At 26.8% G+C, this 22,790-nt stretch overlaps 1 protein-coding gene across 8 annotated transcripts in view; it reads right to left on the reverse strand.

Annotated features, from left to right (window-relative positions):
* Positions 1–3,272: 3,272 nt before the first annotated feature.
* LOC129976302 (rho GTPase-activating protein 45-like) overlaps positions 3,273–22,790 on the reverse strand; it is a 289,876-nt gene continuing 270,358 nt past the window's right edge. For 7 of the 8 annotated variants that reach the window (XM_056089800.1, XM_056089799.1, XM_056089797.1 and 4 more), the window contains 15 exons: positions 21,495–21,611; positions 20,819–20,961; positions 19,768–19,865; positions 18,508–18,696; positions 18,138–18,274; positions 16,882–17,070; positions 16,178–16,315; positions 15,323–15,379; positions 15,066–15,196; positions 14,106–14,186; positions 13,848–14,014; positions 11,988–12,188; positions 9,219–10,004; positions 6,397–6,493; positions 3,273–5,284 (listed from right to left, as the gene is read on the reverse strand). In XM_056089800.1, coding sequence (XP_055945775.1) covers positions 4,903–5,284; positions 6,397–6,493; positions 9,219–10,004; positions 11,988–12,188; positions 13,848–14,014; positions 14,106–14,186; positions 15,066–15,196; positions 15,323–15,379; positions 16,178–16,315; positions 16,882–17,070; positions 18,138–18,274; positions 18,508–18,696; positions 19,768–19,865; positions 20,819–20,961; positions 21,495–21,611 — 2,913 coding nt within the window. In that variant the 3' untranslated portion in view covers positions 3,273–4,902. The remainder of the gene's footprint in view (positions 5,285–6,396; positions 6,494–9,218; positions 10,005–11,987; positions 12,189–13,847; positions 14,015–14,105; positions 14,187–15,065; positions 15,197–15,322; positions 15,380–16,177; positions 16,316–16,881; positions 17,071–18,137; positions 18,275–18,507; positions 18,697–19,767; positions 19,866–20,818; positions 20,962–21,494; positions 21,612–22,790) is intronic. The other variant, XM_056089798.1, reaches the window with a different exon arrangement.

Below are 22,790 nucleotides of genomic sequence, written 5' to 3' on the forward strand. Positions count from 1 at the left end.
ACATGAATCTTGAATAATTTTTTTTCATTCCTTTGTTAAATTGTTCAATAATTAAAAATAATTTAAACTACCTGGATAAATAAATATCAAAGATTTAAAAAAAATTCTTTAAAATAATTTGAATATTGTTAATAGAATTAATAATAGAAAAACAGTTATCCTGTGCTGCTCAAAAAATACTCAGGTTTATATTTATACATTTTTTTATTGATAATGCACGATTTTATTACAAGAAGATTTTCTAAAGACATTTATCTTAAGGTATGTTTCAAAATTTTTCAAAAATAAGACACAGCATCGTTGCCTGATTAGTGATGCTTTTCAACATATGATACCATAATTTCCCATGTATTTCACTGGAAGGTTATTACTGTGCTGAGTCTATTATTTCATCCACTCCTAACCAAATCTTCGAAATGGTCGCTGGAGAGTCTAAAATTGCATATTTTTATAAAATAGTAATATTCAAATTTTCATAATCAGTTTTAATTGTAAAAGACTGGACCCCCCCCCCCTTTTTTTTTTAATTTAAAGTGTTAGTGTCTCAAAAACATTGTACTAAATGTAACTCACTGGACTGAAGGTCTGTGTAAAACTTGTAATTCATTAGAACATTCATAGACTTAAACTGCATAAAATAGTATTTTTTACTTCAGTTAGACTATTGTTTCTATTAGATGCATATGCTTAGTATTACTGTTTAAAAATTAACAGTTTGGGATCGACTGGAGTTAATATCATAAATCATATTTAATTTTAGCCTTTAATATTACAAAATTATTAAATTAATATAGATATTTCAAAAATTCGCAGTAATTTTTCTTGCATTAATTTAAAATATATTTATTTCATTTTATTTACAAACGTGTGCTGAAAATTACAATTTTATAAGTTTAGTTTGCAGTGCTAATTTAATCTTTTAATTTGAACTTTTTCTCAATGTGACAGCAATCCCTAGATAAAAGCTAGTTTTTCTCAGGATCGTATAATCTGCTCGTGCTGGTTAAATTTTAATTTTATATTAGCCGTCCAGTTGGTTCTCAACAGATTCAGTTGCTAAAAATTTCAGTTAAATATTTTCTATATCTTGGTCTTAAGAGTTTCAAACAAAATTTATTTATGTCTCAAGTTTGACCGACATATAGCTCATATTATTTTAGAAGCTCGACTCCATTTTCTTTAATATAGTGCATTTACAGTTTTTGATTTATATTTAAAATTATCACCCCGGGTATACCTCGAAAATAGAGATGCAAACTTCCCGACATTGCGGTTGGTTCTCGTCGCACTGGTGGTTACAGAAACAACGCGAATTGGCTACTTACTATCGATGGCGAGACGTACCCAATACTGGAAAGATTGTAACGTAGCCGGTGATAGCCCTTAAGACTCGACCATAATTCCCGCCAATGCTGTCGCAGCATTCCAGTGATTAGAATCTAAAAATCCTTCTTGTATATTTTTTTTCTACTTTTTAATCTTTAATTCATTATCTCTCTCTTAATTAATATTTATTTATTAACATTTAATTTACTCTGGAAGAGTACAATTAGTGGTTATATTTACAATTATATCAGAAGAAAGAGCAGCAGAGTTTTAAAAGACAAGAAATAGCATTCTTTAACCCTTTAAAGGGCCATTTTTTCTAGTCATATTATGTTAAAATATTTTTAGGATTGAAATTAGAATAAGAAAAGGGATTCATTTAGCTTATTAATTTGATTAATTAATAATTAAGTAACAAATCAAGACACATCATTTTGTCTTGAAGATAAAGAACTGAAGCATCCAAGTTTCTGACTTACTAAATAAATTTGTCAGAACTTATACCAACCTACATAATTTCATACAAAGATTGATAAATTTGGTGGGAAGCATACTTCCCACGGCCCTAGAAAGGGTTAATTGATCAATATATATCCTAAGTGCAAATTCCCACCCTCCAAAATCCACATGTGAAATATTCAATCATTATAGGTCAGACGGTATGGCATATAGAGCGTCCACAATACACACATTCATCGTTATTATTAATAGAGATTAGTCGCCAAAGGCGACCAGCTAGTTATATTTGATTTCAAATAAATTGTTTAAATATAACTTAATCTATAAATCCTTCAAATTGTCTGACAATAATGCTGTCTTATTTTAACTGCCTTACTTAAATTTCTTTATTGTGTACATGAACCTTTTTATAGGAAACCAATCCAATGATATCAAGGTGCTATTAAAACATAAATGTGTGGTTCATCCATCCTGTAAATTTCGTGATATCCTACAAAATTCATTTTCATATCCGTCTGGGTCATATCAAACAAAAATTTCTTTAACTTTCAACAATGGAAAAAAAAAAATCATGCCATCATAATAGTTAATGGAACAATAAAAATGGTTTGAACTTCAGGGCAACAATGTAATCTATTGCTGGAAATTAGGTATAAACAAATAAAAATAAAACTACCGAAATTCAGCAAAAACACCATGATTATTAATTTGAAATCATCAAAAAGATCTTTCTGTTTGAAATGGTGCAAAATTTATTTTTGTGTAATAATATTTTCGGAAATTATCGCGGTAGCTTAATTTTTAATGAATTAAAATTCAACAAAAAAATCACACCGACGTGCACATTCTTCATTTCCAAAGTATGTGTGTGCCAAATTCGGTAGCTCTGGGCCAGAAGGTCTGGCCTGTAAAGTGCCACACATTCATCTTTATTATTGATATCAGTTGTCTAGAAAATATTTTATTAAATATGATTCACAGCGCAGAAAATCTATGCACAAGTTGAAAATTCATAATTCATCAGAGCATTTATTGACTCAGGTTACATAAAATATAATTATTTACTTCATTTGGACCATTTTATTAGCAGATGTATATCTATTACTAAAGGTTTACAAATTAGCCGTTGGGCCCTGATTAGAGTGGATATCCTGTGTATATTAAACCATGTTTGCCTTAAATAAAACTGATTTATTAAGTTAATATTATGGATATTGTGCAATATCATAGAAATAGAATTTTTCTTGCATTTATTTTTTAGGAAATATATTTCATATCATGCAAACACATGCTGAAAATTTCGCTTTACTAGGTTTAATTTGCAATAATAGTAAACTTTGTCAGCTTTTGTCAATGTGATAACAAATTGTTGATAAGATACAAACAGCTTTCGATCAGAAAATTACCCAAGATTACTTTTTTTCAAATTCAAATAAATTCATTAGATCATTTCCATGTGTTCAAATAATAAGTAAACAAAATAAAAATCAACCAAGAAACATTTTAATTGCATTTCTCAACATGTGACAAATTATAAATATATATATATGATGTATAAATCTATATCCTAGTTTTTTGATTAGCACAGCAATGTCAACAACACTTCCACATACATATTGCTGTTAAGTTACAAAGCTCTTTAAATTATTCAAAACTGCATACATATTTTTAGCATACACTTTTTTATCAGAATACTACTAAACAAAACATATTGTGTTATTTTACTAAAAGCACAGAAAAAAATTGTGTGTGTCATTTGATTTATTTACTGAATAATACTGATGTTATATGTAACAATTTGTTATGAAAAATAGCAATTATTTATGTCAAGTGATGATAAAACATTTAGTTGTTTCATTGTAGAATGTTTAATTTCCATAAACATTTGATATATATTATCAAATATATTAATTAAACTAAATATTAGCTAAAAATACTACACTAAATTAAATATGTCAATAATTTTCTCCCATAAAAGTTTAAGGGCGACTAAAACTAATTACTAAAAAAAAATCCTATTTTAATCTAATGCTTTATCTTCATTAATACTTTTCCATTAAGATTAACCATCTTTTTATAATTGATTTCAACTAATAAAAATATTAAATTATCAACTAATAAGAACAGTTTGATTTGTTTTAATAGAGAAGAAGCCATCATGGTGAAAACTTTAACAAGTTCTTGGTAATTTTTTTTCATAAATTTTCAATCATAACAATTTTAATTGTACTTAATTTAACAAATGTTGCAACATAACAATGAACAGAAAATGAAATGAATTCTGTTAAAAGACAATGAACCAATCACTTTTTCTAAATGTAATTCATATCAACCATTATTAATAATAATAATCAATGAAAAGTAGAAAAATAACTAAAGAGTTAACAAAAAATAGGTAAATGAAACATTCACCAGTGAATAAAGTGTTCTTTAAACAACTAATGTGCTAAAATCTATTTTTTGTATACTAACAAGTATTTTTTTGTATCACAATTTAAAATCATTACCAACTGCTGCATAAAAAGTTAAAAATTAAGAATTCTCATAACTTTATGAATAAAGTTAAGGTAAATACTATAAGAATTCTCAAAAAACTAAAATCTGCATCTTTTCATTTTGGTGTGTTTTTTACAAAATTTTCTTATTCGTTATCTCATCTGATATAAGTCGATTTTCAAAATATTCTTTTAATATTAATCTAAGCATATATGCTAATAAGTAGAAAAAATAGAGGAGGGGGGCAGGCTGAAGAGTGTTCTAGAGGGGTTGAGGGGAGATAAACTGCACAACTCACATGCAGAATTCCTAATGTGAGTAATTGCTGGCAAATGCATAAGTCACATAACATAAAAGTGGACACATATATTTTTTGATTTTATCCTTTTGACTAAAAGACTTTCAAAAAATTTACAAGCCTCTGTTGCTAATCTTGCCACAGCTGCGGAAAATAAGGTTAAAATGTTTTTGGTATGGTCTTTTTCATTTGTATTATGCTGTACAGATGAGGTATTCACAAGAGTCAAGTCTGGCACATCAAAGCGCTTTTACATAAGCTTATACACACTATTATATACAACTTAACTACGAGGAAGCGCTTTTATTTTCTTCTCATACCATCTACACAAAACGAGGTTGTCGGTTCAATGACAGTTTGTCATTACCTTTTGTACTCTTTCCCTCCGATGAATCGACTGTCTGATTTTCTGAAGCTGATTCTAAAAACCTCCTGTTCACCATAGAACTGTTCAGACTTTCAAGATCTGTAATGCCAGTTGTCCGGCATGGTAGATCCACACTTTGAAGAACATGCTTGACTGTAAACATTTCAGTTCTTTTTTTACCTTCATGATCCATCCGATCAAATTTCTCCATTTTGCTGGAGAGGTAACTTCTGAAATCGACTGTATCCCTGCCTTCAGTCAGTCGATCAATCAGGATCTCGTTTGTGTGGCTGACGGGTGCTTCCATTTTCAATGAATATGTTATTTCTGAAGTTGTGCTGAAAAAGATATACATGCATGATTTTAGCACCTTCAACAATTATTATTAATGTCAATTTGTAGTAAATGAAGGGGAGAAAATCATTCTTTATTTTCTCATATGCTTATCTTGTAAAACAAATAAAAAATCTGAAAAGAAGATCGTGATGGATTCCCATGTTTCAGCACCCCCCCCCTGTGAAATGAAAAATACATTTATGTAATTATGTCTGTCAGCAAACAAGATAATTCAAACACATTGAATTAAATGGATGAAATTTAATTCAATAATTTACCGATAAATTTTGTATGAAATTATACTTGCATTTCTGTTCAATGTGCACATGATAACTAAAAAAACTCGAGAAAGTTAGATGGATAAAATTTAATAGATTATTCAATTGTCAAGACTGTAAATTTATATAAATTTTTTTGGTCAAATTTCTCAAAGGGTTGATTGTGTCAAAGTGCACATTTGCACGTATGTGAATACAGTAATTCAATATCAATAAATGAAATTTGGATATAGTCTTGTGACAGATTATAGATCTATATCAAAAGAATGCAAATTAGAGTTTCCTAAATATATTATGAACCACAAAACATGTCAAAGTGCATCAATGTTCACTCAAATTAGTAAAGAAAGGGCATAATCTAGCTTACAGATAGTCTTGATATTCTGAGGCTCTGCTACCTTTCTTCCTACATTTCAGAATGAATGTAGATTTTATAAGAATAATGGAAAAGATAGTCTATGAGAGAGACCAGGGAAAACACCTCCATTGGCTGCATAGTTATTTCAGATTCTAAACTTAATTTTTATTTTACAGATTTGAGATTAGGCTAGAACTTTAAGGGGTAGCATGGTTAAATTTTAAAATGAAGTTTAATAAGGTCATTCATTGGCAGATCCTTCTACTTTCATTAAGAAATAAAGTCCTTCTATCGAATGAATCCTTCAAATATTAAATTGCTCTTTTAAAATTTTTAGAAACAAGCAACAATTTCATACACTAAAAAAATAAAAAATAAAAATAAGAATAAACTATATACGACTTTCCATTTCATTGCACTAGTTCATGCAACAGCATGTTGGCCACACAAGAATAAGAGGAAAAGAATGAATGCTAACCTGGAATTTTCTTCCTTTCTGTGATGAGTATTAGAGGAAAGTGAATCAGCAGCACATGCATGCGAAAGACTAGATCCTCTAGGCCGGCTACAAGTTCCTGAGAGTAAAAGTGAATGTCAAGTAGAGATATCAACAGTGCTAAGCAACATGCAGATATGGGTGAAATATTAGCATTTAACAGGCATCATGATATCTACCCTCCAATGCTTATATAAAAATTATTTTGCATGAAGTCTCCTCTAATTGTGGATCTTTTAAGTAATTTTTAAACTGTTAGAAATAAGCATATACTTCCAATTAGTAAAATGGACTAAGAGAAGAATCATATTTTATGTTTGAGTCCATTAATGTAATGCTGAAAAATGGCATTTTCTAATATTTTATGCATTTTTTTTTCAGCCCTATTAGTGATATTTAGTAAAATATTCTTAACACATCAATATTTTAAAAAAAAAGGTTAAAATTTCAGAAACTAAAAAATCTCTCTATATATATATATAAAATGTAAACTTAAATAATAAAAGTGATTTCTGTGCCACTTATTATCAAATGACAATAATCAAATATAAACAAAATATATAAATTTCAAACTCTTCATTAAAGGTTTTTACAGCTGCATTTAGTTCATTAATTTGATTAGCGAATTAGTAGAGCTGCAAAATTTTAATTAGAAATTTTTTCTTGGAGATATTCAAAATTTTGCTTAAAGGTAAATTCAATTAAAGGAAAGAAATCAAGAAATAGATTTCACATCGAAAGGTTAATCAAACACAAAAATAGACTTTAAGTCACCAGACGGATAATCATTATAATTTGCCAATGGAAATTAACATTCCTATCTTACAAAAATAATACGTAAAAAAAAATATATCTTTTTAATGATATCAACTTCATTTCCGTAAAATTTTTCTTTTAATTTTGATAAAGTTTTTAATTCAATTTGATACACTGCAATAATATTTTAAAGTACTATGATGGAATTCAAATTCATCCATCAATACATTTAATCAATTATCTTTGCCAAGCATTAATTGATTCAATTGAATTTATGTTTTTCTGGTTGTATCAAATAAAAAGATGAAATGTTTTTTTTACCGCATTTTATATTTATCATTTAACAGCCAAAAAGCACAATCTGGGTGATGAAGGTCACCAATTATTTAAAATAGCAGTGTGTGAAAAATCTTTTTCTAAATATAATTAATAGAATCAGAAAACTCTAAAAATTTAGATAATTTCTCTAATTGGAAGTATATATCTACTCTCTTATGGTTTAGAAATTAATTATTAAATGGACACCTTACATAATAAATACAGGGTGATTCAAAACTCACTAGACAAAATTTAATGAGTGGTAATACTACAATCAGCAGTTTTTTTGGGTTTTTTTTTTTTTTTGGTGATGATGATAAAGTACTTACTTACAATAATTTTATCTAACAAAAGTAGTATACAGTTAGAGCAGCAGTAAAGTAAATGATTGTTGCACAGCTTCAAATAGTGAGAGATGCCTGGGCACTCCCTCTCCGGCGAAATATTCAATGTAGTTGCATATATACAAAAAAATATCTGGCATCTTTAAAAAAATAGACCAATTACACTGTTAAGTATCTGCTGATGCTGACTGCTACAATTATCGTAAATTTTGTAATAAGTAAATTAATTTATACTTCCTTTCATGATCAATTTTTGAATTTGTATCTCAATGTATTTATATATCCAAAAATTTTTGCAAAATACAATGTTTGCTTTATCACTCCTTAAAATTTGTGTCATTAATTAATTCCAAGCCTCTTTGATAGATTAGCTTGACTCAGGAAGAGTTGTGCTACTAAAAGCAAATTTTAGAGAAATATTAACTTCCTTCAATGGATAATCTAAAAAGTAATAATTCCATAATCATAAAAGATCTCTAAAAGCATTGATATTGTTTTATGATATAATAGACATATAATGTTTATAGCAGAAGAAACCTGTCTTATAAAATAAACAAGTGCAAAATTAAAAAACTGAAATGAAAGTTTTTCAAAATGATGCCAAGTTTATAACTTAAATGCTGTTTATGTACTACAAAATAAAAAATTGTGCATATACATAATCTAAAAAATGATTCATTCTAACATGAAAATCAGTCCCACCAGCCAAATTAGAGTTTCAAGTAAATAGAATTATTTGCAATTCAAAAATATGTTAGTAAAAAATCAAACAAGTATCAATACATTGATATCAACTATGGCATCTTGAGTGCTTAGAATTATACATAAAATGTGAAAAAATGAATTTATTTTCAAACTAAGCAGCTCTTAACTATTTTGTAAATATACAACTCTGTGAATGTCTTTAATTTTTTTTAATTGAATAATCAGAGGTGTAACTCTAAATAAAATTGATTATTTATCTTTTTTTAGTAGTTATTAAATCACCATTGACAACCATGCTATTATTGCATGCAAAATAACATAATTACCAGAACTTTTTTATGACGCTTTTGATGATGTACCACAATAATAATGAGACAATTTTGTTTATATTTAACGTTTACAAATTCATTAAACTGAATTATTTTACGAATTAAAATTAATGTCTTAAAAGATGATTTCTAACATGAAAAATTAGATTAATTCCTTAGATGTAAAAAAAATATATTGATTCTAATTTTCCATGCAATAAAAATGTTTTCTAATTTTCATTACAATCTTCATCAGAAAATTAAAACCTTTTTTTAAATTTTAATAATCTTTAAATTGATAAAAATTTCACAATGCATAGCAATGAAAGTTTAATTCCAAGGTTAATAACTGAAAAATAGTAAAATACAGTACCTTGTTGCACAGATGAAGATTCTTGTTCCCTCCGAACATCTGAACTACTACTAGTCATTTCTACTGCTGACATCTTTGACAATGAATCCGAACTAGACACAGTACCACACTCATTAAAATCTGTGATTTGTTTCACAACCTCTATTTGACCTGCTCGTGAGGTGGGTGGTGGTGTCCCAGATGGCAGCGGTGGAGGTAACTCAAAGAACTGTCGCCTCAACTCCGCCGTCATTGAAGATGTGGATGCCCTCGACACTTGAGATGGACTCTTCTGTCCAGCAAGAGTAACCTGGGCAGTAGAAGTATAAAGATTTCCTGGATCACTCTGACCAGATGTATCTACAGCACTTGGACTGGTCGATGCTGCAGAGGATACTCCTGATGATTCCGAGAGAGAAGAGTTTCCTTGTTTACGTTCCATGGATCCATGCAAGAAGCTTTGGTTTAACTGCAAGTTCGCTGGAGCATTTTTTCGAGGTGGTGGCACTGGACCATCTTTCCAAGGAGGATCAGATATGGATTCGTCATCTGTAGAACGGAGAAGAGAACTACAATGACTTGCTTCCGATACAGCAGGAGATGATGACAAGGATGCTCGAGTGTCCTGCACTTTTATGTGCATTGAGGATTGTTCTGTAGGTTTTAGGGAATCGCCATTAGGTTTGCTGTCAGTTAACTGGCCGAGATTACAAGTCAGCAATGGAGATTTTTTGAAAACTGCATCATCAGGAAGTAGGATTTCAGGGTAATCATCATCAGATGTAATTGTGGAGTAAAGAAGATCATCTGTAATAGGTAAAATTAGAAGATACATTAGAGATGTGTAAGAACAAAACATCTTCAAAAATTATTCTATAGTACTTTGCATCTTTTCAATTTCATACTTCTAATACATCTACTTTTTGTTTCAATTTAAAGACAAATAAAAAAATGTAATTTTTTTATTATAATAAAATTGCAATGATATTAAACAGTATCTCAACTGAAATTCATAATCATTAATACAATCAGCAAAGTTCTATTATTGATAATCAGCAAGTCATTTTGATTATTTCTCATTATGATTTAACAAAAAAAAAACTAAGTTCACATGTTTAAGATTTTTTTTTTTACTTTTTTTTTTCTTTCTGTTATAAAATTATTTTACTTAAGATATCAATATCAATCTGTCATTTAAAAAAATTATAGCCATTTATAATTGAGTCTAAAAAGCAGGATTAAGAATACCTGCTCTTTAAAATAAAAGTGCTAGATCAAATCTTTCTGGTAAAATCCCTACATTGTCATTATAAAGTCGATTCCAAGTCAAAAGAAAAATCAGTTTGTGCATTTTTTATAGTTTTAAAATGTAACAGAAAAATATATGTATATAAGTACACACACGCACACACACAATTTTTTTTTCTGTATGAAACAAACTATAAATATCAACAATTAAAAAAAAATGGACTGATTTTTCTTTTATGCTATCACTTTTAGAAATATACTGACAGTATATATTGCATACAAAATTAGACATATTTTCCAATTCAAAATTCGATTATGTTTGAACAAACCTGTATATCAATGTGTAATGTGCCATTTTAAATATTATATCAGAATACCCATCAACAATAAAAAAAATACTATGCTAACTTAAGATGTGCATTTGCTTTTTTAATGAAATATTAACACATTTTGCACTAAATATTGTCCAGAGTTCAAATCTAATACTTAATCATAAATTACTTCTAATTGTAAAAATATAATCCTGCTTTGATAATGAATTTTCTTAACAATTATATTGAACATTATTTATATTATCTACAATCAACTGCAAAACAGGAACTTCAAAAATATTAGAGTTTTTATGATGTTACTGGATTATGATCAAACTTACTTTTATATTTAAAAATAAATGAAAATGAATATTAAATAATAATGCAACAAATTTAGACAAATCTTTAAAAAGCTTTCAAAATATAGCTAATATATATATAGTTGTAAAAAAAAAACCCTGCTATAATATATTTAATTATTTATTTTTTTTCACAGCATTTTGGATTTATGAATTTCTGCAATTAACTGCAGAAATTGAATTAATTAAAGATAGGCAACTATCTTTAATTAATTCTTTAAGTCTGTTATTATAACTTTTTAAGTCTAAGCTATTATAATTTTTTAAGTCTAAGCTATTATAATTTTTTAAGTCTGAAATCTTCTATTTGGCAGTAGAAGTTCTACTAGTCTGGTGGCTGATGCTCTTGAACCAATCACAAAATCTTGGTGAATTATTAAACCTATATTCTTTAATAATGTACCAAGAATTAAATAATTTAGTACTTAGATGATTTATTAATCAATCATCTAATTTTCATGAGGAAAGTGAGAATAACATATTTTCCAGGTGATAGCATGATTTCTGTATTAAAATACTAAATATAAAAATCTCGATTTAGGAGTTTAAGATGGATATTGAAATACAAGTTAATGCAACTCCCATAAAGAAAGAGCAAAATCAGTGATGATAAAGAAGCAACATGCTAAGACAATGAAACTTTTTTATTTACAATGGTGGAAAAAAATTGTATTAATTTGGCATTCTTATTTTCTATTTAAAATTATGTATAAAAAGCTAGCGAAGCCAAATGTATGAGAAGCTATTTAAATTTTAAATACTCCAATTTAATGCAGCTTATTATGCAAGAAAATCAAAACAGTGAAATAACAAAAAATTCTGATCAGTATCAGCAAAAATGAATTTATAATGGCAGGAAATAAAATGCAAACCTGAAGAATGTGTTACATCTGAACTCTGATGAGATGTTTCAAACTCTTGACTCTTATCAGTAGGAAGATAACCCGGAATAGGGTAAGTATCGAGATCTGGCATTTCATCTCTGTGATGGTCTTCTTCAATGAATGGAGACTCTTCTATGTCACTAGTTTGACTGGAACCTGAAACAGTGCGATTCAGAGCCTGTTTACCACCTATTTGAAAAAATTATTTATTAATTAAACCTATGCCACTTAACTCTGTACCAATTCTGTCAGTTTCCCAAAATTATTTCTATTATCTTTTTAAGCCATGATAAAAATATTTATATATAAATATATTGAATAGAAAATTTAATATATTATATCATAAGCTTTCATTTACTTGACAGTGATATTTAAATATATATATCACTGGTTTTGTATAAAAACATACATTAAACCTAATTTCCTTTCCATTTTAACTTTTAGCTTTAAAAAAAAGGCATTACTTTGAAATGAGTGAATTTTTTATTTTAAAATACTAATATGTAGATATTTTTTTTTTTTTCATATTTAACTCAAAATGGCAAGTTCAGCTCTGTATATTTAAAATGAAAATATCTTTATCATTAATGGAACTATTTTATTGAGACATTAAAAAATAAAAATTTTTGTGTAAATACTACAAAGGAGACAAATTTTTTTAAAAGAAATCAACACTATATAAAAGTTAAAATATTTTTCTAACAATAAAAAAAAACAACCAATTTTTTAATTTCATAAAAAGAAACCACTAAAGCTTAATAATGTAATAGATAAATAATAAGTATTTTTTTTAATTAAATATAAAAGTTGAAAATTTTCTAGTGTTAACCTTATAATTTAGTTGATATCTGACAGGTACAAGATTAAATCATTAAAAGCACTAGAAAGAAATGTGTAAAAGTTATTTCCAGCTGTATAGAAATTGTAGAATACTTGAAGGAATAACAATCCTTTTAATGGAATGAATGAGTCAATCTATTATCTTATTATGAATGCCTGAAACACCTTAGTATCAAATGCCACAAAAATGGTACCTTCTTCGGCACAAAATTATAATTACAGAAGCATAGAATAACTTCTAACCCCAATAAGGGGAGAAAACATGTTGTTAGTAGCTTCTATCAAACTTTTCCAAATCTTATACTGATAGATTTCTCTACTTGATCTATCAACAGAAATTATTCTGTTTCAGGCATTCTTTGATTTTCTTATTGCAGGAAACATTATATTCTGCACTGGTAATTACATCAAAAGGTTATACACATTTTAAATTTAGATATATTAGAATCATTTTTTAAAATAATACTAGGGTTATTTTGAGACAAATTTCATCATTTTGAATTGCAGTCAAATGACAAAAACAATACCCAAACTGGCACTTTTCTTTCTATATTTCTACTTCTCACTAACAGAAGCAAATTTGGGCCCTAATGATTTAACATACATTAGACTTATTTGCACTGCAGTTCTTACATGGAATTGGATTCTAAAACTGGAACATACCAATTCCAAAGGCAAAATTTATGGCCCTTACTCATTTCAGGCATGTTATTTCAGATGTAATAATCAGATTATCACTATTAATTTTTCACCACTTAAGCATAATTAATTATTTAAAATATAATACATACTTCAGAATTTCATACTTATAACATAGCAAACTCTTGATTAAATAGACTAATTGGGGTCATATGTTATTCACTACAAAATAAACACAATTTAAAATAGAATATTAAGCAAAAACTGTGCTATATAATGTAAATGTAAAATATTCAATGTACAGATGGATTATGGATTCAAAGATTTAATACAGTTAAAATAGACAAAAAGATTAAAAACAGCATTTACCTCTGTATCGAGCTGACTTAGATTTTATTTTGTGTGAGCACAAATCCTGATTTTGACTAGATTTAACTGGTGGACCAAAAATCTCGTAGGCATACATAATGAGAAGTTCAATGACTCTTGTTTGATGAACAGTGTCTATCAAAGAACTCAAAGAAGCACTACCTTCACTGAAAATGAAAGATAACACATTTCATTCTTATTAAAATATGAATAAAGAAAAATATAAAATTGTACAAACAATTTTAGTTTTAGAATTACCTTGTTCTCAAAAGAGTTGGTCCAAAAACTATGCCCAAATTACTTGGTGGCATATTGTTGTGATTTGAATGTTCCGAGACTCTGCAATATTAGTATTCATATAAAAATTCACAATGCATAAAAATAAAAATAGACATACATAAAACTAATAAAGCAACTATTAATTAATTGATTTATAAATAATTGAGCTAAACAGAAGAAAAAACTTGAAAGTGATATTAATACAATTCTACCAAACTATTATTTCCATTCGTCAAATATAAAAGACAATATTTTTTTAACATAACAAATTTTTAGGAATTTGTTATTAACCATAAGATTTTACTTATAGAATGTAGAGTAATATTACAATCTTATTGTAATTTTTCAAATAGAAAAAAAAAATACAATTCTAAATAAATCATTCCAAAAAAAGTTTTAAAATGCAAAATATATATTATGGTAAAGTTTTATCAATTCATTTGTATATCCTCCTTCCCTTTATTTGGAAATTATGCAGTTATATGTTTAATTCATTATTTTTTCAGCATTAATTTCCATTAAAAATATATGCCTTTTTTTATAATATGTTCTTTGATATGTAATACATATTCTAGAAGAAAATTAAAAGTTAATTTGACATTTATTAAATGTTCAAAATTATTAATTCAAAACAAGCCAAATTGTTAGGAATCATAACAAGTATTGACACAAATCATAAATATAATGCAAAAAGATAGCAATTAAAATTACATTTTTATTGAAACTTACTAGAAAATGCCCCTTCATGTTACTAACTGAAAACAAGTTATCAATGCCATAAAGAAAAAAGAAAAAGGGGGGGGGAGAAGAAGAAGAAGGTATAAGTGACTTGACATTTTTTGACGACATAGAGGAATGTGTTAGCTACTGGATTTTAATCATATTTTCCACAATACATTTTTACAAGTGACCGTAAATAAGTTGATAAAACCTACATACCTGTATAAATGATGCATGAGGCATTTAAGTGTAGAAAGATGTATAGGTGGAAGACGCTGTACAAGTTTTCGCAGTTCTTCAATGATAGCTTCCGTAGAAAGATTATCTTCACACTTTTGAGAAGGAAAATCCTAGAAAAGAGGCAGATTTAAATAATCAGTTCTGCTTAGTTATCATATATCTATAAACTTTTAAACATGTTGAATTAAATATTAACTTTAAAATGTAATGTAGCAAAATTAATTTCCAATACTTACTTTTGCAACTTTAATAAAATCCGGATATAGCCTATAGGTTAAAAGAGGTTCCGGAAGCTACATAAAATGAAAGAGTATATCATGAAATTAGTATAGAAATGAATAAGAACACAATCATACTTGCCACAAGAAAACAGCATATATATATACAGTAAATACTAATGTATTATTTCTGTCAATAAAAAAAAAAAAAATTCTAAAAATCTAAATATTTTTAAATGTTTATTATTTTTGCATAGAGAGAAATTTTAATAAAACTGCAGATAGTTTAAATCATTTCAACATAAAAAAATTAATTACCTTCATCTATCACTTCACATACTAAGCAACAACAAAAGGCAAAATTTTTATATCAAGAAAAAAATTAATAATATTTATGATTAATATTTAAAAAAGAAAATCGGCCAAATATGTCAGAAGAGAAAAATATATTTACATTAATCAATGCAATGTTTTTTATACATCACCCTTCATTTCCTTTATATGATTTATATTTTCATTTTATAATAATGTTAAGCTTTAATCAACATTTTAAGAAAATTTCCTGTTTCTAATAATTTTTTTTATACATATATATAGGGTGTACTGTAGTGGTGAGAAATGATGAAAATCAATCTTGATATCTCTATAAAATACAAGAGCAATTATTTTGTTAACTATGTATGATACCCAAAAACTAATATTTGGAAATATTTACTAAATAAAAATAAACTGATTTTTCATTAATTAAAAAGACAGCTTAATTTTTCCTGATAAATAAACCTATACTTTCCACATTTATATGGACTATAAAAAAGCACTATTTAATGTATTTCACAAAATAATTAAAACTTAATTCCATGCGTAATTGCTTACCTGTCTCAAATAAAGTTTCAAGACGTTAGAAACTACATTTGGATGCATGCCATCCAGATCCACTAATTCAGCACCATTTTCAAAACTCTGGCACAGTTTTTCAACCTTTGATTTGACTCCAGATACTCGATAAATGCCCTAGAAACATAAGTTATTGTAATTATAAAGGAATATTTATTATGTAGTTTGCAAAAGCATGAAAAATATTTATTTATCATGATTTTTTTTTATAACATCAACGAGGGCAAGTAGCTGTCAGTAAAAAGTATATGAATTTTAAAAATATAAATTCAGATTGTACTCCTATTAAGAATTTAATTGGCATTTAAATGATTCTAAAAATGACTATTAAAATTATGAACAAAAAAATATGACTTATTTTTCTTTTTAAATCATTTCTTTAATAACAAATTGTAAAAGCTCCTATATGGGCAGGTAAAGAAATGAAAAGCATTTATATTTTTGTCTCAATTACAGAAACATTGAAAATATATTTTAAATATCAAATGCTTCACAAAACCTTTAAAAAAATAATATAAATAAGAAAAAAAGTATATAATAACAATTTTAATTTTAATATGGAAATTGGATTTTAATTCAAACTTTGCAATTACAAATTTATAAAAAATACTAGATGATGTGAATTTTTATGTTTTTACTACTAGATTAGTTCTGAAGAACAAGGGTAAAAAAATGAAATTTACCTTCAAGCAAAAACCTTTATCTTCTACCTCTGCAATACATTTACTAACAATATATGGTATTTCCTCTCCAGATTCCTGAGCATGAGTGGTTAAATCAACACCAAAAGTGTTCATTTTGCGAGGCAAGCGTTTTCGACCACACTGAATTGCCAAAGATTCCAGGCACTTTTTATGACTAGCAAGACCACACTAAACAGATAAGAAAAATGTAAAATGAGTAATAAAATACAGTTAAAAATTTACTTATAAATATTTTATTACAGAACTTAAAAGAACATTTAATAAAGTTTCATATTTAATTTTAGACTCATAAACATTTTAGTAGTACAGTATTTAATAGTACTTGAGCAAATTTTCAATATTTTTGATTTCAATATTTTGATTCAATTTTATTTTGATTTTTGATTTGCTGAAATTTATCAAATAATAGTATCAAATAACTTTTTCATTTATCACAAATGTATGATTTATTTATAATAATGTATTTGGCACTGCTAAGGATATAATTACTTTTATATAAAGTACAATAACAAAGATTCCACTTATCTGCAACTTTTATTTTTATCAAAATCAGTAAAGAATTAACTAATAAAATTACAATACTTTATTTTTATTTTTACTGTTTTAGTATAAACAGAAGTAAAATTCTCAAAATGAAAATAAATGTCAAGTTATTTATTGAAAAAATTGCAAGACTGAATCAAAGAGTGCTTTAATAGATTCATTACTTTGAAAAGAGATAAAAATAAATAGATAAAATATTTCAATAATTGTCATGAAACCTTTTTTTTTTTTTTTTTCATACTTTTCATGTGCAAAATTTGAAGAAAATTTATTCAATAATTTATATTTCCATAACATATTGAAAAATTCGCATTTCAATTTTACTTGGTTAGATTTTTTGATGACAGTGTATAGTTAACCTATAAAATGCAAAACTTCCTGCCAAAAAAGAGATTAAAAAATGTATTGGCTCAAAGAAAATTAGTTACTGGTGAAAATCAAATATAAAATATTTTTTTGAAGTTATAGAGAGATTATTATAATTTTACTGTATAATCAGGTGAAAAGTTAGCATTTTTATCCCCAAATTTCTACACCACAACAGGGAGGATCTGCACAAGGATTACATACAAGATAAAATTTTTCACAGTTATGAGCCAAAATATTGTATACAAATTTATGACTATAGCCTTTTAATATAAGAAAATCAGTAATAGATAACTTTGTTTTAAATTATTATTTCTGTAGCTTACCTCAAGGCATTCAAATCCATGAAAATATACATAGGAATCACATTCTCGACATCTGGAAGGGGTTTTCAATCTTCTAAACGAATGTGTCTCAGCTGCTTTTGACATGCATGCTCTTCTACCTGGGACAAATGCATCAGCTAAAATGAAAATTGAGTGTATTTTGATTAAGTACTCAAGGATGGAATCAAAAGCAATTTTTTTTTTTTATATTTTACAATAAGTTTAAAATTTTTAAGAATGAAATAATACACAATCATAAAACTGTAATTGCATAAACAGTCTTATTTCTTTTAACACATGCTTTCAGTTGTACATTTATTTGCATATGTTTTTTTTTATGTAGAATAAAATGAAAATGAAAGAAATATACCATTGTCATGATCTGTTTCTAACTCATCCCCGGAAGAAACATGGATGACTTTCCTTGCTGAAATGTGAGGACTAGCAGCAGGGCTTGTATCTTGGGATTTATTGCTAGGGCAACTACTCATACTGTCAGAATCACTGCCATTAGGTTGAGTAGGAGATCCCCAAGCTTTAATAGGTTGTCGCAGTTTTTCTGAACAAAATATAAGAACACACATTAGGGGGAAAATTAATTTTTATTTAAAGCTCAAATTGATCTAAAACTTCTGTGAAGAATTTCATAACACACAAGCACATCTGTATAAAATTGTGTACTATAAATGTTACAGCTTAATTAATGTCTTTATTTTTTTAAAAAAATAATTTATTGTTTAAAATCCACGGTTCCATAAAATCCATGCTTTGTTTGCTGTCCGATGAATTGATTTTTAAAATAAAAATTTTTAAAAAAACCCCTCAACTTACAATTTTTTAATAAAATAATAGTTATTTAAAGGATGTGATGTTTTTAATTTTAATATTTTTAATGTATAATTACTAGGAAAGAAAGAATTACATTGTAAGAATTCAATTACTTATTTCTAAAAAATTTATTATTTAATAGTTCTTTATCTGAACTATTATTGGTTATAATATTCTATGTTTTCCAAGGTGTTGAAAGATCATGTCAGTTAAAAAACATAAGAATTATAATTATTATTGGATAATTTATCTAAATCTCTAAATTTAAAAATAACTGAATGATTAAAAAAGGTACATGAAATTTAAATTAAAAAATAATTAATCATGAAACATTCTGGAGCATTTAGTAAAAAATAAAATCTTAGAAAAGATGGAAAATATTTCATTTGTATTAACAGGCAAATACGTTTTGTTACAAACTAAAAATTTCATGATAAATAAAGTTGAATCTTGAATCTATTTTTCACTTATCATGCAGATTGACAACAGTATATGACTGAATGTTACAATTAAAAGATTGGTATTTTTTTAAACAAAAAATTGTGCATAAATTAGTTTTAATATAAATTATACTAATTCAATAAAAATTGAATAAAGACATTATATAAATATATAGTTGGGTCAACAACAGAAAACATAATATGAATGGCATTATTTTAAATATATTAGAAATTCAGACGAAAATTAAATTTATAAGAAATCATGCTTTGAATTTTAATTTCAAAATATTACTGAATTCTTTATGAACTTCATTCCTTATGAACACACTTTAACTCCTTATGAAAGGAAAAGCATAAATCACCTCGACTATCAGAGGAAAGCCTGGACTCCAGAAGTCCATGATTAAGAATATCTTCATTACTTTCAGTAGAACCATTAGACTTCCTGGACTTGTCTAACCTAAAAAGAAAAAGGAAATATTTCATATTATTGAAAGAATTACAACAATGATTCAATATCAATCAATCTATTTTATCAACAAATAGTAACACTTAGAAATTACTTTCACTCTTATTGTAAATATTTTTCCAGTTTCCATATGTCCCTAGAAAAAAAGCATCTTATGATTGCAAATTCTTTCTGAATAACTCATTACAAAATGCCAATAATAGAAAAAACAAATTAAGTCAAAACTTTTTCTTAAGATGTTGTAGAAATTATTCCAAAATCTGTAATTCAAATAAAGCCAGAATTCTCTATCTATATATATAGAATGGTAATGGTTATCTTAACTAAGATCCAGCTTAATCAGTCGAAAAACTAAACTAAGAATTTATTACTCTTACTATGCCTGTGTTAAGACTCTTATTATGCCTGTTCTGCTCTATGCAAGTAAAACTTAGACTCTTAACTTGGACACTCAGCGTTCTAAGAACATGTTCGAGAAAGATCCTTAGAACTATCTTTGTCCCAGCTCTAGAGAGAGGATGTAGGAGAACTGGACTCAATTTTGAATTATACAAACTGTACAGGCAACCACAGATAACACTGGTTATCCAGAGCAATAAGTTAAGATGGCTCAGCCATATCTGGAGAAGCCCTGAAACAGCAGCTTCAAAATATCCACTTTTAAAAATCCTATGGAATTCCAGGCCAGAAGAAGACCTCCAACTAGATGGCTGGATGATGTGGAAAGAGATATGACTGTTCTGATGATAAAAAACTAGAAGGGAGTTGTGGGGGATAGAAAGTAATGAAAAGTGTGTGTGGTTGAGACAGCAAAGGTCTGCAAGGGAAGAAGAAGAATGTTTATCTTAAAGGACTTTTATTTTATTAATTATTTTTACTATTCACTAAGTCATTGAATTTTTTTAAAAGAATTACAACAAAAATTGATGCACAATCAAGCTTGCCTGTTTTCTGATGAATATGATTCAAAAGTAAAAGGCATTGCTCCATTAGATGCTGGACTTGTGGGTTGTGGTAGTCTTTTAACAAATTCCATGTATTGTGTTCCAGGTTCATATAAACGACTACTTTCACACATTGTTTGGAACTAAGGGAACAAATGACATTCATAATATTAGAGCCCCAAGCTTCAAAAATACATAAATAGTTAATAATACTTATTTACAAAAATATGATTACTGCAATATGCCTTTATGCTAAATTACATAAAATGTGCTTACCTAACAAATTACATTTCACAGAATATATACATTTTGATAATAAGAATATACATAATGTTTCAAAAATATCAAATTGAAAAAAAAAAGATTTTATTTTAAGAATGTTTTTTCTTCGGTTGTAACTAATAGAAAAAAACTTTTAACTAAAAATATTTTTAATTATTATTATGATAAATTTCTCCATCTGTAAGTCAATGCATTAAACTTATACAACTATTTCAACAAGTATATTTCAATTCAATTTATGTTACAACTCTGCCATTTTTTTTAAAGCAAAACTCTTTATTATTTTGTTAAATTTTGAGAAGGGAATTAGACAATATATTTAGGTTTCAAGTATACTACTAAAATTTAATTATATAGTCACATTTTCATGCGGGGAAAATTCTTAAAATCTTACTTGTACTGGTGCCTGAGCTGATAACGTGGACTGTAACTGAAAATAGCCTACAGTAACTGCTTTCATTGTTTGGTCACATTGGTAAACCAATTCACGAACTTGTTGCAAGACTTCACACTACAGAAACAAATCAAATTTCAGAATATTAAAATATCTTAATCACATATAACTAAACTTTCAATTGCAAGTAAATAAACAATAATACAAAACAATAAAATATTAAAAACTCAATTCAATGCATTAATTTGCACAAAAAGCTTCAGATATAGGCAATAAAAATTAAAAGAATAAATTAGGAGGCATGATCTATCAATAGTAACTTGAAGTAATTTTTAAGAAACTGTTGATCTCCTAAGTTTAATGACAGAAAAAGGGAAGAGAGGCATTAAAATGAGATTTTAAAAGATGAACAATTAAGCACTCTTCAATAATTTTTGAATGAAAACAGTTATCCTTCCTGCTTTCTTAATATAAGATTATTTTATTGCATTTCTGTAGTTAACTATAAAATTCTTAATGTTTTATAATAACACATTAAAACACATTTTAATAAAATATTTTTAGTAGTATTTCACCATTGATTTATTGATATGCTAAGGAAAATAATAACAGCTTAAATACTACAACAAAATGAAAAATAGTGAAAGAAAAATTATAAATAGTTTCTCCAAAGAAATAACAATTTTTCTCAATGGCATAAAAGTCTAAAAGTATAAACTTAGCAAACAATATGTATAGAATATTGTGCAGTATATCCAATATGAAATCAGAATGTTTTGTATTTTAATTGTCAATTTAAATCACAAATTTTATTTCAGTATTTAACAAAATGACTGATACACTGATTTTGGATTATGAATAAAAATACAAATTATTTATATATCCTTTAAAAAAGTTAATTTTCATTAAGAACATTGGGATCTATTTATGCTATCACTTATTTGCAATTAGGATATTTATTAAATCTTATACAAACAATGTTAAAATTTTTTTAACAAAGGAAGCATGCAATTGTATTGAAAGTAAATAAGAAATGTAATTAGCTTAGAAAAATACAAATAATCTAATTAAAATAAATATTAATTAATTAATTAAAATAAATTAACAATAGTCAGAACAGTCATTAATTCTACAGTGTAATTATAAATTTAACTTGAGTATCTCTAATCATTAAATACTTAAAAAGTGTAGTGCAAAATTTAAAATACATTTTGAAGAAATATAAATACTAAATCTCTTCAGTATATGTTTGATAACTATATAATCATCAAAAGAACTTTTTTTTTATCAAACAGG

The sequence above is a fragment of the Argiope bruennichi genome, chromosome 7, assembly GCF_947563725.1.
Source record: "Argiope bruennichi chromosome 7, qqArgBrue1.1, whole genome shotgun sequence".
In the NCBI taxonomy this organism is placed as follows: domain Eukaryota; kingdom Metazoa; phylum Arthropoda; class Arachnida; order Araneae; family Araneidae; genus Argiope; species Argiope bruennichi.